Here is an 18295-nt window from a genome sequence, read left to right on the forward strand (position 1 = left end):
TGGGGAAAAGTAATGCAGCACACAAATATGAAATGACAAGGAGATACCTGCAAAGCAGTAAAATAGAACAAAATACAGGAAAAAAAACCTGAGGGAAAACAGTGAGCAGACAACTGGGTATGGGTTTGCAATGTGATATGGCAGTAAACCCAGCCAGCACAGGCTTGGATGACTTGCAGAGCACAGCTTGCCACAGAGCAGGGATGTGACAGTCACTTTTCATGCAGTGCTTATGGGAACTTACACACTGGAGGGATTTCAAAGCAGCTCAACAGCAGCAATGGAAGAATCTGCATGCACTAAAGACAGAAGAATGGAAACCATAAAGTCAAGTCTGACAGTGACTGAAGGTGGGGCCAACACTGAGGAAAAGCCAACACCTACAGCCATTTCACAGAGTGCCATAGGAATGAAACGGACAAACCCGCTCAAAAGAAAACAGATCATTATAAAAACCTGATATCCCACTGGGAAAAGAGGGAAGAGGATATCAAGGAAATCATACTACCCAAGTTATTCACAGATCAGAGCGATGAATCAGCTAAGCTGTCTTGTGTAGTATTTCCAGATTTACACAGCACAATGAGTATCAGCTAATAAATACATTTTCTCTCTGGTTTCTACTACGAAAATCTTAGGAAGGGCTTACCAGGAGAAGAATAATACTTCCTTCACCAGAGTCATGGCCCATACACATCTGACGTTACTGTGAAGACTCTTGAAGTCAGATCTAGATCAATTCTAGTGGTCAGGACAGAATTTATGACACATACAGAGGTGTTAAGGTTCAAACCATATTTATCTATAAAACTTGAGAACTCTGAGGACATACTGTGCAGTATATAAGCTGAGCTGGTGTTCCATATAATTAGGTCCAGATTTTCTGCTTCTTCTGAGTGCCACTGATGCTCATCCTCTCAACTCTACTGCTTTTGACATTGCAATCAAAGTCACAGCTCAGAGAAATGGATGCACAACCAACCAAAAAAGACACATGCTGTTGACACTGTCTCAGACTTTGCAGCCTGGTTGCACACTTCTGAGTGATGACATGGACGTGGGGAACTAAAGAACAATGAGCACAGGCTACTGCTTTCCAGATGGAGTACAGCTAAAAGAAACAAATATTTACGTAAGAATTTTCTGTGCCCGTTCATGGCTTGCCAGCCCAAACTGTTCTTTACTAATACAGTCTAGTTCACTGACAGAATTCATTTGAATTGGGTAGGTTGTGAAGTTACCTCCTTACTTCTAAGTTTCACCTTGTGACTATCAGAAAACACCACAAACTGCTGCAACAGTTCAGGACTAATCTTAAACTTGCACTGACCTGGCAGAAGCCTGAGAGAAAGCTGTGATGGCAGTTTCCTGCACTACTTGGTAAGTTAGACACATGTCTAAATATAAATGTTCTTTCCTTGTGCTGCACTAGAACTTAAAACACATTTCCAGGAGCGAGCTTTCCAAGCATATCTAGAGACATAACAGATTTCTTGTTCTGAACTGGCCTTTAAGACTTTGGCAGTATATGACCAATATGAAAATAATCAGAAATCTCATATGTGACATTGGAGCACTTGGAACACATAAACCCCACTCAAATAAAGGTATCAAGTCCCAGTCATTAGATGTATATTGCATTGTCACAGCTATTTTATGCTCCCCTCTGCATTAAAATTCAGAAGTATTAAGGCAGCTTTACTCATAAATAACAAGCATAATAAATTATATGATTACATAATAAGATTAGCCTTGAAAAAGTCCAGCCTAAAGTCACATTTAAAAAGTACTTTCTTGCACCATAAACACATTGCCTTTTCCACTACCATCATCAGCTATAAAGGCATTGTCTGCATCTCAGTCCTGTTAGTTTGGCTCCATTTTCCACACACATGGGTTGTGCAAGCAACACAAACCAGCACATTCTGAAGCCAAAAGAGACTCATGTCCTTGTAGCAGCATCACAGTAACACCAGCTACAGAGTCTTTCTCAAAGTTCTATTCGATATTCAGTAATTTAGCTGGAATTAGAACATGCCTTTTAGGAAAACCTACAATGTCAACTAAAATTCTCATCTCACCCAAAACTGATCGGTTCAAGTCAAGCAGCTTAAATTGAGAGCTTTTTAAAAATGCAACCCTGTCATTAGAGATTTGCAAGGGGCCTGTAATTTAGGGTTATGCATTGTGCTATTTAAATGCAACTGGAATTAACTGGTTGACTCAACTCTGTGCAAGTACTGGAAACCTGCACACAGTCTCTAGATAAGGTCAGGCCGCTCTTACCACACTTTTAACTCAGGTTCTTTCAATGTTCGAAATGATCCTGAGAATCAGTTACCACCATAAGCCGACATTCCAGGGTTAGCTGGTGCTGTGTACTTAGTTTGGAGAAGCCTACACAGCCCAGCATGCAAAAACATTCTGTTCAACCAAAGCCAGCAGCTTGGGCCTGGAACACTGTTCAGCTTTCATTCCAAACCACGCATATTTGAACAGTTAACAAATGCGGCAGGGGGATAGTGGTACACAGCAGCCTGAAACACGTACAAATCCCTTGTTGGTTTGGGGTTTTTTTTATACCCCTAAAAGAACAATTTTGTTGCTCCATTATATACGCACATAAAAAAAACCCCAACCATTACTAAACAAAATATGAGCACAAAGCTGCTTATAGGTGGTGGTGTGGCTTTGGGTTTGTTCCCCCCCCCCCCCCCCATTATCTACATATTCTCAAGTACATTTGTTTATCCAAAGAAATGTTTTAATCAGATTTTGTAGACTGGAGAAGTAACTGAAAAAGGGTTTTCTTTCTTTTTTGTTCTATTTCCACTTGCAGAAGGTTGCTGCGTCAAACTTTTTGCAGGGCATGTGCAGACATTAAAGTCAGTTCACTGTGCTCATCTATTACAACAGTATTTTAGAATTTAGTGGAAGCAAAACTGGTTCAGCTCATCCGTTTTACCCTCATCTCTTAACTGACAAGGTAAAGGGAAATTTGTCACACAGGCAAACACAAGAGATAAGGTGGTTGGAGAGGCTCTCCTTTTCCCAGCTGCTATCTAATGTGTCAACTGTTGATAACGTCATTGCTACTGTGTAGAGGTTGTATGTCACAGAAGTATGTCAAACATGAGTTTCAAGTGTGTGTGTGTGTCTTGAAGCAAACAATAATAAAACCACAGCTCAACTAGTAAGACAACTAACAGTACAGCCAGGTGTGTTTCTCCCCACCTCTGAATCAATCAATCAAACTACCTGTACAGTCACAAAACTAAGATACATATGAGCAAAACAGTAGATGTGCTTTCTCAGGGATGCACTTAAAAGGGTTCTTGTGTAACTCTCTGTATGCACATGTAGCTACCAAGTTGTATCCTTGACCTCTTGGTTTTACAAACCAAGCTAAGTACCAAATACAGAACAGGTACACATGTGAACACATCCATTTTCACAGCAAAGTACACTTAGGTTCATTCTTCAAAGCTTCCTGCCCCTCACTCACACTTCATCAACCTCATTGTTCTCTACTGAAACGCTGACAATGGGCATGCCAGGACTCCAAGTCAGGCATAATAAAACACAGGAAATGGAAAAGCCAAATGGGAAGATAAGAAACCCCAACATTTTGCAAACATTCCTCTCTTACTTTCTGACAATAAAATGTACTTGGGATAGCCTTTCACTTCTTCAACACACAAGATCTCACGTACACACATCAGGACTTCCTAGCATAGTCATGTCATACACAGTAAACTCCTGGCAACAAACAGTAAGAAGAATCTCCTCTCACAGAAGCCCTTCTGGAACTTGTCCCTTTCCCTCTTCCGCATTCACGGTCAGTGCTAATGAACATCAATTTATTTTAAACGTAATCATTGTATTTTGTAGAGAGCACATGAAGCTTGTAACCAAACACAGGAAGTAAGAGAAAGCCTCTTCCCTGATGTGCTGACACACAACACACATGCACACAGAAGTAAACAGGACATTACTGTGGACATACGGGCATTAGCCACACTTCCTATAAGTGAGAACCACTACAAAATGAAAATTGGAAGGTAACACTGTATTGATACCAGAACTCTTCAAACTGTTTTTCTACACAGCTAAGTGGAAGCTGGAGGTAGAGGATGGAGAAGAACACTTCCATTTCAACTCTGCGTAAGGATTCCATGGTAGAAGTTTAATGTCATTCTCTATAGCCTTTTGAAAATTTTGCTTTCATCTAATGCTGTAGCTGAATAATTCCTATTTTATGTTGTAGCTTTTCTGTTCAAATCTCACTCTAGCTATAGTAATGCCATCTATCACAAAAAAAGCAAACTGAATGAAATGGGCTACGTCTCTAATAATGGCTCATAGCAAATTTGATTAAGCTATTGTTTTTTGGGGTAAAGAAAGATAATCAGATCAGAAGTTGCATCAGGTATTAAAACACATTTTCACAGTATTATTGACCAGAAATATAAACTGCTCACTGACCTGGGGCCACTCAGAGTTGCCGTGTCCCTCACTGCCTGTGCAGTTTCCGATGCAAAGTCCAGAGCCCCAGCTACAGGTTTGGTTACTGTGCCCACCAGCCCTTTGCCAAGGCCCGATATGAAGCCACTGACACCTCCTTCGGTCTTCACACCTTCCACAGTTGAAGTTATTACACTTGTCAGTCCTCCAATGATTCCTAGCAAAGAGAAGAACAGCACAGTAGGCCACAAGCGTTGCCTCAAAGCATCAGAGAGCCTTTCACAGCTGGTGCTGTCTGGCTCAACCATTTACTGTGCACCCTGATGGAAACACACTGGGCATTTAATGTAACGCAAAATCTGTGTCAAAATGGGTTACGTGAGCTTGACTTTATATTCTGTATACGCACACATGTAGGCACAGACAATAATAACCCACAGAAAAAAATCTAATTAATCATTAAATATGAGTTTTTAAATATATTTCTATGTTGTTTTCCTTCCCAGCTGTACTTACAGTCCTCATCTATTCCTGAGGTGAAGCAGTTACTTACAGTGTGACAATATCCTATTACTACAAAAGCTTATACAGTTTGAGACAGAAAATAGAGAAGTCATGTCTCCACTGGAAAAAGTGAATTCAAAGTGGCCCCACGTGATTTTAGCTGTGATGTTGAGGACACATTTCTGTGCGTATCTCCATTGCAGGGAACCTGAATGCTCTGAAGAAATCAAGAGCCTACTGAGGCTTCAAGAGACTTGGAACAGTTCACTCGATCTAAGAACCTGCTTTACAGATTTCCAATCTTGGGATGATGTGATTGCATTGTTTTTAGTGAACTAGCTTAAGCCTCCATGTAAAAACACTTCCCACCACTTGGCTCTTGAGCTTCCAGCAGCCAGGCATTCTCCTATGGTCTGTAACTGAAATACAGACCAGACAGCACCTTTACTCACAGACTTGAGGAGCACAAAGTATTTAAGTCACTTCTCTTGAGTAATTACAGTTATGGCTAATTCCTACATTTCAACAGATAGGACTTAGCAGATATTTGCTCTTTTGAAAAACAAACAGTGAACAAAACTGAATAAGGAGCATTTAAAAACTCTACAGAATTAAGACTGAAACAGTCCTGTTAATTAATACAACACAATTTCAGCATTTTTCCGATATAACTGATACCACCCTTTATAGCACACTGCTATGAGAGAAACCTCTCATGATCCAGTTAAATACCTACAGGGTCTCCTTATGACAAAAGCCCAGCACAAAGACTTCTCAGCACAGATAAAATTGCTGCTTTAGTGAAAGCCAGATTAGCTTCACACAGCCTGCAACAGTTGCACTAAAAGAATGATGTTTAAACAAACAGTCAAGATGCTGCAAAATATAAATATTTGATTTAAACTTGGCTTGTATTGATTTAACTTTCTTCAACAGATAAATCACGAGCTAAATTGATGTGAGATGCTGGCCAGATTAAGACTAGTTCACTGCCTTTTACACAAATGCATCTCTTTTGTTCTTAGTAGACTTAAAATACCCCCCCCCCAAACCAACAATACAACCCAAGTGGTGAAATGCCACTTTAAACTGATTTATTGGTTCTGAGGAACCTCAGGTTTCTGGAACTGAAAGCAAACAGAAGACAGCTACAATCCAGCTGTACTCATTTGTATGTTAATGTCTGGCCCTCAAGAAACCTGTTTGCATGGGTATTTTATGCCTCCACAAAGAAACGGAAGTTTTGGATGAACTTTTGCTGAAACTTCATTTTAATTTGCTGAAAAGCTCTTACTCAGTTACATGTGAAAAGATTCTCTCTTAAATGTAGTTTCTGTCAATGTAAGAACCAAAGAATGCCCCTCACACACTCTGCAAGCATACCAGTTCAAACATAAAGCCTTCAACAGCTCCACATCCCTGGCTTCAAATAATCACCCAAGGGTAATGCAAACTTTTCAGTCTCATCATTGCTTTTAAAAGAGAAATGAAATAAAACTGCAGCTAAGGCTTACCATGTGCAAGCCCATGGATTCCAGCCACGAGATGTTCTCCACTAGTTGCAGCGTGGTATCGGATGTATTCTCGTTCGGTCTGATGTCTGCTATCCATTGTCTTTCCCAAACCATCTGACAAGGTCCCAGCAAACTGCAAGAGAGGAACCTTTTCTGTTATTAAAAGTTTCTCTCACGCACACTTACTGAAGAAAACACCCAGATTCTAGATGTGAAACACAAATTTATAGAAGTCCTGTTGTTACATGTGCTCAGTCACGCCATGAAAAAAGCTCTTAAGTACGTTAAGCTGCTGCAACTCAAATCCTGAGGTGACAGGAAAAACTGAGTAGGTGCCCATTGCAGTGGTCAAGCCAAAATAAATGAATCCTGCACCAAAAGAAATGCTAGTGACCCAACTGTAACCTTCCAAAACGTCACGAGAATGTTATTTAGAGACAAAGCTTTTCTCCTCAAAGATGTCAAAAACTTCAAGGCAAATATACCTGTCATGAAACTAAAACATTTGCAAGAGTTAATGAAATTGTTTTTAGTAACACAATGTAGAAGTGGCTCTGTTGTGAGAGGAGCTGTTGGAAGAGCACAGTGATGCCCACCGCAGCACATGGGGTGAGCCAGTGAAGGAGAGCTCCATTGGTAAGTGTCCATGGGTATTACACACTGTAAAACAAAAGTCTAAGGGGAATCCTGAATATGTATGTGTGGGAAGCATTTTTACTCCTCACACATCAAACAATGTGGGGGAAGACTTAAGATATACTTAGAGATGAAAGAGAGCATGTAAGTCCAAACAGGATTTGTTCTGAGAATTCTGACTATTACTGAGTATGAGTCAATGAAAAAGCACCAAATAAAAATGATCTATTGTGATGTGTTGACCTTTGGTTTGATGTGATCAGATATAAACCAGAAGCTTGGTGGAGGGAGGGAGGCAAGAAAAGGAGACAGAAAACCTGAAACCTTACCTCATATTTGGGATATTATTACAGAAAAGGACTCCTAGCAGGCATTTTCCTGAAATAACCCCCAAACCCCAGCTATTTCTGGTTCTATGTAGGTGGTCATCTTCTGTACCTCCCTCAACCAGCAGCCTTCTTCCAAGTTTCTATCAACAAATGGACTTCCGCCGGAATGATAATTTAATGCTTTGCTGTGTCTTAGACCAGGGTTGAGGGATGTTCCAGGTGCCACAGGAATGTCCAACGTACTTGATGGCTGCAGCAATGGTGAAATCATCACTGTCCTGTGTGATCAGAGCTCCCCTGTCATAAAGGATGTGTACAGACTCTTCCTTATCCATTGCTCAGCTCTGCTCTGTTGCAGGTACTATCTTCTTTGCATCCCCATTAGTAGTATTAAAAAACCCTCTGTGATTAAGGTGTCTGCCACCTTAGGAGAAAACTAAAACCTGTTGTGAAATGCTGATTCTAATAGATCTAAAGATGAAACAAGAAACAATTAATGTGCACCATGCAACAAGGCTCCCCTCCTTTTTCTGCCATTAATCCAAGGCTGCGTTTCCTTTTCACTGATGACACCACGTCCTGGGTTTAGATCTTTCTTTGCAGTTCAAAGACAAACTAGTCCAGTGGCTCCAATTATCTAAACAAGTAGACAACAGGAATGAAAATGAAATCCCATGACCCTTCTTGTGACTTGATCACACAAACACTAACCAGAACATAGTGATCAGGGACTGAATTACTTCTGACCTCTTTGTGAACCTCATGTAGATGTTAGTTTTTTTACAATTAGTCTGCAAACACAAATCAACCTGAAGCTACCTTTTAACCATGTTTAAGGAGGGTGGGTTTCTGGACAAATGCTTTAAGAAGATTAGAGTCGTCACTATGAAAAGGCTCAATAAGCATTCAAAATTCAAACTGCATTAAGGAATGTACCAAGGCCTGAAAAAGATTTCTCAAGAACACATTTTAAAAGTTATATCAGCGCATGATGAGGCAGCCAGCAAGAATAAACCTACTTACTAACAGTGGTCAAAACTGGTGAGCTATCCTTACAGCTCTGGCTGCTTCTTTTTGTTCCCCCCCTGCCTAAATTCGCCAGATCCACCACACCAGCTTTTCCAATGAATATAGTCCAGTCTTTCCTCAGACTTACCTTCCTCTGTAAAGAAGAATCTGATACCTAATAGTCAGTAACAATCTGGTTTAGTGTATAGCAAGAACTTCAATGTAATAGTAAATTACTCTCAGTAAGGAGGAAAAAAAATAATTATGTGCATATGATTTAAAGTCCTTGTCTCGTTTAACTGCAAAACCAAAGTTAAATGGAGACATTTCTGTTTCTGTTATTTAGAAGTAACACTGAATTGTAGCTGTAAATAGAACTATTTAATGATTCTAATGTACCACAAAATGTTTCCCTTTTGCCCTGATATAGGTGAAAAAATCTAAACACACATTAATTACAAAACATGAACTTCATGTTGCATCAGTTTTTGACACCCCTCCTCCTCAGGTACTGTTTGTTTTCTGGCCTCATTTAACAAACTTTTCCAGCCATCTGCTCCATTTGTAGCAAACCCAGCGGGTTTCCTCAGTGAGCACCCAGGAATGGTCCCTCCTGAACAATACAGGTTCAGACTGTAGTGTCACTGTTACCCTCACTTGTGATCATAACAAGACTCACACCATCTCTTGTACTGTCGAACAGAGATAATACCATGTGAGTGAAATTGATGGAGGTACCAGAAATTTCTAACCATCCTTTTCAGTGCACCTCAGAAATACTGTCCCTGAAATGGCTTCTTTCAGCCAATGGGATTATATCCCTATATAAAAAGGAAATATATAAAAATAAAGATTTCTATGATTAAAAACCCAACCAACCATTGTAAATTTAAGCAGTTTAAATCCAAATTAAACTTTGAAGAGAGATTTGAACATGTTAAAGCACAATGGCAGACTTCCCTTTCCCCCCTCAGATGTGTCTGGCTTTTAGGTGCTTCCTTTGAGAAGTGCAATATTAAATACTGAGATACTAGGCCTTGTGGAAGAGCAGTGATTGTGGCTTATTGAGCTGTTAACCCAGGGTAGAAAATAGTCTCCAGATAAACAACAGTGACACTGTGTGATCCACCCCTGCCTTCTTCAGCTTTTGTTAATAAGGTGTGACCTGATAACTTCAAAGCTTACTTAAGATCACTTAAATACAACAGTCTGCCAAACAAACATGAAACTAATCAAGTGACTTCTAAAAACCAGTCTCCCTCCTCGGTCCTAATTTTCACAATGAGTTCTTTGTCTATGTGCCAGTGAAAAAAAGAAATTAGCAACTTGGTCTTTTACCTCTGCATTTTTCCCTGTTTCAGATATCCTTTTCCTTGAAATGGAATTCCATCAGGATACCTCAGTGCCAGCTAAGTTACCTGATTCTGAACCAAAAGGCACATGACAGCATTACTGATGCAGCCAGCCCACACATCAGGTACATGAAGGTGGGTATTGTCAACCTGGCATCTCCAAACAAAGGAAAGTGTGGGTCTACTCACTGAAAGTTCTGTCATTTCAAGTACTAAAAATATTTCACCTCATCATTAAGACGCACTGCTGAATGCTTTGCCTCATCCATTCTACCCGGACAGAAAAAGCTCTCCAAAAAGCTCCAGTCCTCTGAACATTTGGCCACCTTCCTCCACAGATACCCTCATTCTCCTCTGACCTGTTTTGTACCCAGAGCAAAAGGTCTCTCCTGCATTTCCCCTCTGCAGAGAGACACTGATCTTTTCTTCCAGGTTTGCATTCTAAAGACACTTGATCACTGGCTTTCACCCCACGCGGGTTCACTTATTATGTGACGCTACCAATTGGTAATGTACTGCAAGCAGAAAATACACCCTACTGCACTTCATTAACCTAAGCTCATGGGGTCTAACATAAACTGGTCCTCTTGAGGCAGGTGAAGTACTTCCCTGCAAATTTCAGGACATTATGCTACTGTGAGCACTGCCTTTGGAACAACATATAAACCACTCTCAGCATTTCATGATTATTGGGAATCTTATTGCACTGCTCTAAGCCTGGGGCAGGCTGGCCTGAGCCACCACCTCTGCAGACTCCAGTAAACAGGAGAATCATCATCCCTTGTTTTACATTTACACAGTGTCAGCAATGAATATGACCCATCCACCATGATCTGCAAAAGCAGTTCAAACAGTATCTGTACAAGAAAATAATCTAATGTTCTGGGGTTTTTTGGTGTTTATTTTTAAAGGCCCAATAATAAGGAAGTTTTGGCACAATGACTTGTACCCATGTTTCAAGCAATAGAAGAAAAACAAAAACAGCCACATGCAGTGCTTGTGAATCAAAGCTGGTGCCAAACAATAAGGCTCTTTGGGCACAGGAAGAATTCAGAGCAAATGAAAACTAATTCTAGACTTTGTACTGTATGATCCCTCTATGCCAGATGTGTGAAGCACACAGCATGGAAATAAGGTTTAAGTCATCTTCTAAAGTCTTGTTAAGCTCTTGGCACTGCCTGGTCCTCTAAGGACATCCCAAACCGATAAATACACAACTGTGACTTCAGTCCAAACATTCCATTGTAATTCTAACACCAGAGAATGGTACAAATATTATTGACTGAGCAAACCAGAACACTCCACGATGGACTCTTAATGGAGAAAGTGATGAAACAGGTCAGTTTTAACTTCTGTGTAAAGCTCACAAGGAGTTGCATTTAAAGTAGAAATCACAGGGTTTATTCAGTTCTCACCTTGGCTTTGCAGAACTCATTCTTTGTTGAACTGCTTTCAACTGTCACTCAAACCAAGCACCTTTCAAAGAGACCTTGAACAACACATGTTGATGTTCACCGTTATCTTCAGTAATGAAGGCTGACTCTCAGAGACTAAAGCACAGTTACTTCAGCAAAGTAAGAGAAGAGTACTTAAAATTTATTTAAGTTGGGAAGTCTAATGTAAACTCTGAATTATGTCATTTGCTTCTCACACACACTCATACATTTTCCAAAACATGAAAATCCCTAGTCATGATGATTAAAAATCATTCCACAGTTTCAACATTAAATCCTGTAAATATAATAAACTGTCCACATGAAAGTGAAGAGCTGCTCATAGCAGGAAAGAAAGGCTGGATAGATAAAGAAACAACAGTGATTATCAGATATCTGAATGTGAGTTCTGTTAAACACATTCTTCCTTGCAGCCTTAAGCAGGAACACTGGTTTTGGAACATCATCTTCCTCCCCTCTGCTACCTTGACCAAACACTAATAAGCTGCCTTTCTACCACGCAACAATGATCTGTTCCTTTAGGTATAGCTTCTAAATACATTTAAAATAAAATGTCAACATTTATTTTATATGTATTTAAAACAGTTAATATAAAGCATAGCTATAAATTATATAATGAACTCAAGTAGATTGATGGTATTAGAAACTAGAGGCTACTTTGAGTATCCCACTCCCTTCCCTGCTGAACAGAAGTTGTGCCAGTTTCTGTTCAGCCAAGTGATTAAATACAATGGACTATGCCTGAATGTTCAAAATCTAAATGTAAGTTTAATCCCTTGTGGCTACTTGCCTTGTAGCAGTATTGTTAAAAATCACCTTAATTTTGTACATCTCTCCAACCTGTTCCAGTTATTTTAGAGGAAGCCAGCTTTTATGCTGACTTCCAACAGTAAAATAAAATTCAAAATTGAGCATTTATTTCACTATATAGAAGAAAAAAATCATCACAGTGTACACGTGACATCCATCCATGCTGTTAGGGTTTGCGCCTAGAAAAGGGCTTTAGAGCAGTCAGCCATCCTCAGATGGAATGGAAGCACTTACATGCTTAATTTTACAAACTGATGTCAGTAAGCAGACAACAGCTTCCTCCCTCACATCACAGTGGCCATTTCTGCATTACACCAGGAGTGAAAAATGAAATGCTTTAAGTATGCGAAGCAACAGCAGGTGTTTGTCAGATCTGCAGGGCCTAGCTGTGTAAGTTGTACCACAAACTACTTTTAACCACAGCTCCAGCCAGTCTGTTACTGAGATATTTAAGCAAAAGAGTTTGTGAATTCAGGTGAATTCGGGTGCTATAGACTTTTAAATTTTCCTTTACACTTGCACACATACCTAGGTCAACTATTAAACCCAGCCCTGAACAGAAAAGACAGTTCACACTGAGCCCAAAATGCATTTTTAATCAAGTCAAATTGTGCAGAGAGAAACGTACAGTGGAGCTGGGTCTAGGACTGACACACTTAATTTAGAACATACAAAATGTTATCATAAGCTTCTCATTTTAAGGGAGATATAAACTTTGACCCTCTCTAAATTACTGACAACCAAGAGGAGGCAACAGTTTTTCCCACTGAACAAATATACGCCCCTTGAGATTCTGTGCTGCATCCTCCCCCACTATTTATGTCATATAACCCAAGTTAAGATTTAATTATCTCACATCCCATCGTTAACTAATCTTCCTAATGCAGCCTGACAGCAGCATGTTGGCTGGGTGATCTCTGAAGCCCCCAGCACACTGCTGTGTGGACGCGGGACGCGCCAGGGTCCCAAATCCTGTGGTTCTCGCCGTACTGGAGACTGGCAGGTTCCCTGGGGCCTCCCCAGAGCTGTACCAGCAGGTGCCTCTGGCCATGGGCTCGTGTTACCGGGCTGAGCGAGTGATCCCTGCGGGAACCCCGGCTGCTCTCACAGACACAGAAGGCAGCAGAAGTCCACAGCGTGAACTTGGAATGACCCCAGCTGCGGAGTCACTGGCGGGTTCATCTGGAGGACAATTGCGCTTTATTAAACAACTAATACTCTTGGCAGATAACTCCCATCCCCCCCGATTTAACTCTTACTGAGCTTTAAGGTCTTCCTGGTTGATTATTTTGGGGGAATGGAATTATTTGCCTTCTCCAACCCCCTCCTTAAAAGCCCTTCTGTACACTGAAAAGCCAGGAAAAAGCTTGGAGGGATCTAGTTCATTTTCCAGAGTTAACACCTAACAACAACATACTTAGCATAGCAGGGTTTTTAACATTACCTTTACCAACTCTGCTTATTTTTATCTTCATGGGGCACTTGCACCCGCAGTAAACCCCAGTGGTCAGTCTCCTTCCAGCCACTTTTCTGCCTTGTTCCCCTGTGACCACGCTTGGGGTCTTAAAGACCCTCTCATTAAACCTCCCCCGTTTCCTGCATTCCACTAGATTTCCAAACAAAACTAAATGCAAACCTGATAATCCACCCTGCCATCCCATGTGCAGTGTAAATAGTGAACAGCTCTGAGGGGTGATGTGTTTGGATCTGTCAGTCATCTACTGTTACAGCTTCAGAAGGTAACCTGGCCATCTCCCATGGATATAAAAATACTATTTTCCTTCCCCAGGGACACACAGCCATGCAATTTCAAGTTTAGATCTGCACTATTTAATATATTCTATGTAACTTTATCTATACAGTACGGAGGTGTAACTAACCTTTTGTCAAGACTGAAGTAATTAATTTAAAACCCATACCCCATTTTTCCCCTTCAGATGCTAACAGTGATACATAGGATGTAAGTGCCTTTTTCATGACATGCTCACCATTCCAAAACTGTAGATTAAGATCAAATTTCATTTCATCTCCATGGTGTCTTTTTCTAATTTCACAAGTTATGATTTGGCAACATTTTGCATATCGCATTTTAAATTCTCCTTTTTTTCACTTAAATCCCCAATGAGTCAGCAAAGCAGAAACATTCTATTCTATTTTGCAAGACGATCAGCTGGCAAAACCCTTCAAAATAAAGCATGTGTACAACTTAAAGCTTCTAGCCTCCTTCTTGGCCTGTCCTTTGCAGTTTTCTGTACAGAGACAAGCATCTCACTGTTTGTGGTTGTTGCACTATTGCAGGATCCTCAGTGTTGACTGAGTAATTTCTCCTGGAAAAGACTCCATCAAAGCCACCACCAGTGTGTCAGTTTGATCCCAAATGGGCACATTTAAGACATCAAGTCCAGATCAAAAGAGTTCTTCCCACAGAACTCATCACTGTTCATTTGATCTTACTCATGCCCCTTTCTCCACATAAAAATACTCCACAGGCAAAGCCTGCTCACAGACACTTTGTATAAGCAGTTTTGCAAAAGAAAGGCTGAATTTAACCTGAACTGTGAAGGAAACTCCCAGCCTGGATGCTGGCCACACACATTTTATCCCATGATACAAATGAAAAACAGGAAGAACAAAATAATACTTCAAACTTCTCAAAGCCAATCCTTTATCCTAAAACCTTTTTCAAAGATACTGATTACAGACACCAGATGTTCTGCACACAAAAAGTGACACTTTTCATGGCTTTTGATTGTCACTAATTGGCCATAAAACTTGCTGTCTTTTAAAACTGCCAGGAAATGGGGAAATGGCCTCATAGCACTCCTAGCACTGAAAAATTCTGCCTGGGAATGTCAGTTACTTTCCATCTCATCATCTGCACATTTTCATGCAGATTCTCACTGCTCAGCACTTGAACCTGCATGTGAACTGCTCCTCTGTGACTGGAGTGCTGGAGTAAACAGCAGAGAATCTGCAGTGCCACCTGGATGTGTCACCAGAACCACAGCAGCCCCTACACATCACTGAGGAAGCCACGGGGAGAAAAACCTGAAGATTACACTGAAGGAACCACAAGGAACACTACATTTGACCCGAACTGTATAAACCACTTCTAGGAATAGAAAAAAAAATAAAAATTTATGGCCACTGCTACTAAATCCCACAACTTCAATACCTGGACTCCCCCTGCAAAGGACAACTGTCAGCTTTCGCCAAGTAACACCCAAGTGTAAATCTCTAGAGTTGCCCCCGAGGATGATATGTATTCCAGCCTTCCTCAGTTTTGTCCAGTATGAGGCTGCCAGTGATGACTCACCTTCTGCTGTTAGCAGTTAAACAGAAGAGTAGCGAGTCTAAGAAAATAATGACACATAGAACAGTAGGAAACTCAGAACCTGAATGCCACTGTGATCCTTCTACGTTATCAGTTGACGGTTTTAATACTCTCCTGAGGAAAATACCACCAAGCACATCTTCCTCAGGCCTCATATACGAAGGCTTTTGTCACAAGTTCCCTCTCACCGAGATATGATTTATTTTTTCAGCTACTTGAATTGCATTTTGAGTTAATATTCCTTGAACTACTAAATCACAGTGTGTCCAAATACGTGAGTGGCGGTTGTTCCTGCTTCTGAATGGTATTGACTAAGTGGTTAGTTACATGAAGTAAGAAGCCTTGAACAAAAGGGAACCATCAGCTTTGACTGCTCTGGAAACATTTCTGTCTATTCCTTTTGCAGAACCTCCATAAATCGTACCTACCTTCTGAGCTCTACTACATCCACTCCTCATCTTATTTATTGCCAGTTTTGTTACAGTTAGCATTTGGAGAAGTTAAACACTTGTTCATGATTTGTTTTTAGATAATCCCCTTATTACTTCCTCTTCATTTTCCATTCAGTTATCTTTATTCTTCTGTCACTGCCAACCACTTGAGATTCTGCTTTGATTTATCTTACAGTGAGGGTTAAAATTCCCTTTTCCCTGCATGTTGTTTTCATGTTCCTTTTCTACAGGTGTTTCCATGTCAAACACTTGACAGGAGCAGTATCTGCACCCTTACTAGGTTTACAATTTTCTTACATGGTTCCAACACCCTACCTCTCTTTTCCTACCTCTGTTAAGCACCTAAACAACTCTGCCAGCACTCTAAACTGAATTAAAATAGAATCTAAGTCCAGGGCATCCATGTCCAAGCAGAACTGTGCTTCCTCCTCAGCAATAAAAGAAAACAAACACCCACCATACAATATGTTGCAAATCCTCTCTCTACATATTTAAGTTTTGGCATGCTGGATGCCTGCTCCAAGCTTAAGGAAGCCTGCACCACTCAGAACTCTACAAGCTTCCACAAAAACCTAATGAGGAAATGCAACTGTAATCATGGCTGTTGCTTTACCTTCCCTTAAGAAACCTAATGTAATTTCTCATTGGAAACTTCAAAGTTCAATATGAAAATTATGCTTTTTCAAAAAGTTCATTAAATTCTTTTTATTGGGAGGGAGGGACACAACAATTATTTCCAGGCAGAAACAAAGCCCAGCTGCAGAATCGTGACAACCACATCACTATGTGCTCGTAATTCATAAAAGATAACAGAGTTCCTTGTAAGGATTAAAAGGATCAGACAAATTAAATACAGCACTGACAAGCTGATTTAATCTTTTCAATTCTTACTACCAGTTATTTCATTAGGTCAGCACAACACCTAACTGCCAGTAACACATACAACCACGCTTAATTTTCCATGTGGAAAACACAAGCTATGGAACACTTTTATTCAAATAATAATTCAGCGTTCAGTATTCATTTCTAATTATCACCTCTGAATCAGGAATTATTTAGGATTTAGTGCTATCATGCCTAATGGGAAATATAAAAGAAAAGTGCGGATGCCAAGAATGCAAGAAAGACATTTCAATGCATATGGCAACTACAGAAGTCTCCATTCAGAGGGAATGAAATTCCCTCAGGTGTCTATATTTAGGATCAAAGAACTTTTCAAAATACAGAATTTGGAGTCTCCAAGGGATCAAAATTACAAAACTGTCTGTAGTGAACTTTATTTAACCTAAGTTTTTGTGCCAACTTAAATATGCTGCAGCTCTCCACTTGAAAGACAGCATTACCCACTGCATGTTCTGAAATGCATGGAAAAGCCATTATAGGGATAATCAGCAGAACTATAAAATAGAAAAGCAGTAAGATGACAAAACCAGATACAATTCCAATAGCTTCCTTTTCAATTCAGGCAAACAGTGTTCTTTTAAAGTGATGATTATCATATTAAGGTGCATCTCTCTAGTCACACCTTAAAAGCTAATGCATCTTAAAATCTATTCTAGATTCTTATTCCAGACACTTTACAAGTCAGGTACTCAAACTAACCTAAAAGGGTGGTGTTCCAGGCACCAATTTCTGTGCAGAACACTGGCCTATGCAGCTACAGCAGCTGCCAGTGCCACACAAGCTGAAGGTGAGGGAAGCCTCTGCAGCACTGCTGCATCAGGTGGAAATTCATGCAGTGAAAACATACTTTAAAATACTTTCCCTACAGAGCACCAGCAGCAAGGCAAAAAAAGATCTATTGCTTCAGTCCCATTTTTCTTGAGAAATTGGAATTTTTTTTTTCTTTCCCGAAGCTTCACATGTCCTAGACACAATTGTAAGGCTCACATGTGATACAGCAGAAGGGAGTAAAAAAAAAAAGTTCTACACTGTACCACATATACAACACATCACAAACTGTACTTGAAATATCAATTTCTTATCATAGAGACATTTTTGGCTTAGTTTTCTAGCAGAATTAGGTACCTAAAGCAGCACAACATAAAGGGAAGAATTATTCTGATCATTTAAGCCTTTTTCTACTATTATTTTCTATGTAGCAGAATTAAGATCCATGTTTTGGAAGAAGGATTAATCACGGAATTCCATAATGTACTAGTATGCTTTCCTAAATGATTTAATTCTCTCCTTGTTCTGCAAAAGGACAAATTCATAATCCATCCAAAAAGCTTTTAAAAAGGAACTATGTGACATTTGCATCACAGATATTTCAGATATAACTAGGAGAAAGAAAAAAAAAACCTGGGAAGATGATAGATAAATAGTCCATGGGGTGATTTTCAAAGGTATAAATGGAAAGCAGGTCCTCAGCTTCCACTGAATTTTGAAGGGAGTTCAGCATCCAACTGCCCTTCTGCCTTTGAAAATCTCCTTCG

At 40.1% G+C, this 18295-nt stretch overlaps 1 protein-coding gene across 7 annotated transcripts in view; it reads right to left on the bottom strand.

The window, feature by feature from the left end:
* The window catches only part of VPS13D (vacuolar protein sorting 13 homolog D), a 113854-nt gene that overhangs the window by 29238 nt on the left and 66321 nt on the right, over positions 1–18295 (bottom strand). For all 7 annotated transcript variants that reach the window (XR_009727842.1, XR_009727841.1, XM_061369490.1 and 4 more), the window contains 2 exons: positions 6483–6615; positions 4486–4681 (listed from right to left, as the gene is read on the bottom strand). Coding sequence is in view for 5 of the 7 variants with exons in the window: in XM_061369490.1 (XP_061225474.1) it covers positions 4486–4681; positions 6483–6615 (329 nt within the window). In the remaining 2 variants the exon portion in view is untranslated. The remainder of the gene's footprint in view (positions 1–4485; positions 4682–6482; positions 6616–18295) is intronic.

The sequence above is a fragment of the Neopsephotus bourkii genome, unplaced genomic scaffold, assembly GCF_033783945.1.
Source record: "Neopsephotus bourkii isolate Nb327-2 ecotype Australia unplaced genomic scaffold, CSIRO-AGI_Nbou_v1 NB_1500, whole genome shotgun sequence".
NCBI classification, from domain to species: Eukaryota; Metazoa; Chordata; class Aves; order Psittaciformes; family Psittacidae; genus Neopsephotus; species Neopsephotus bourkii.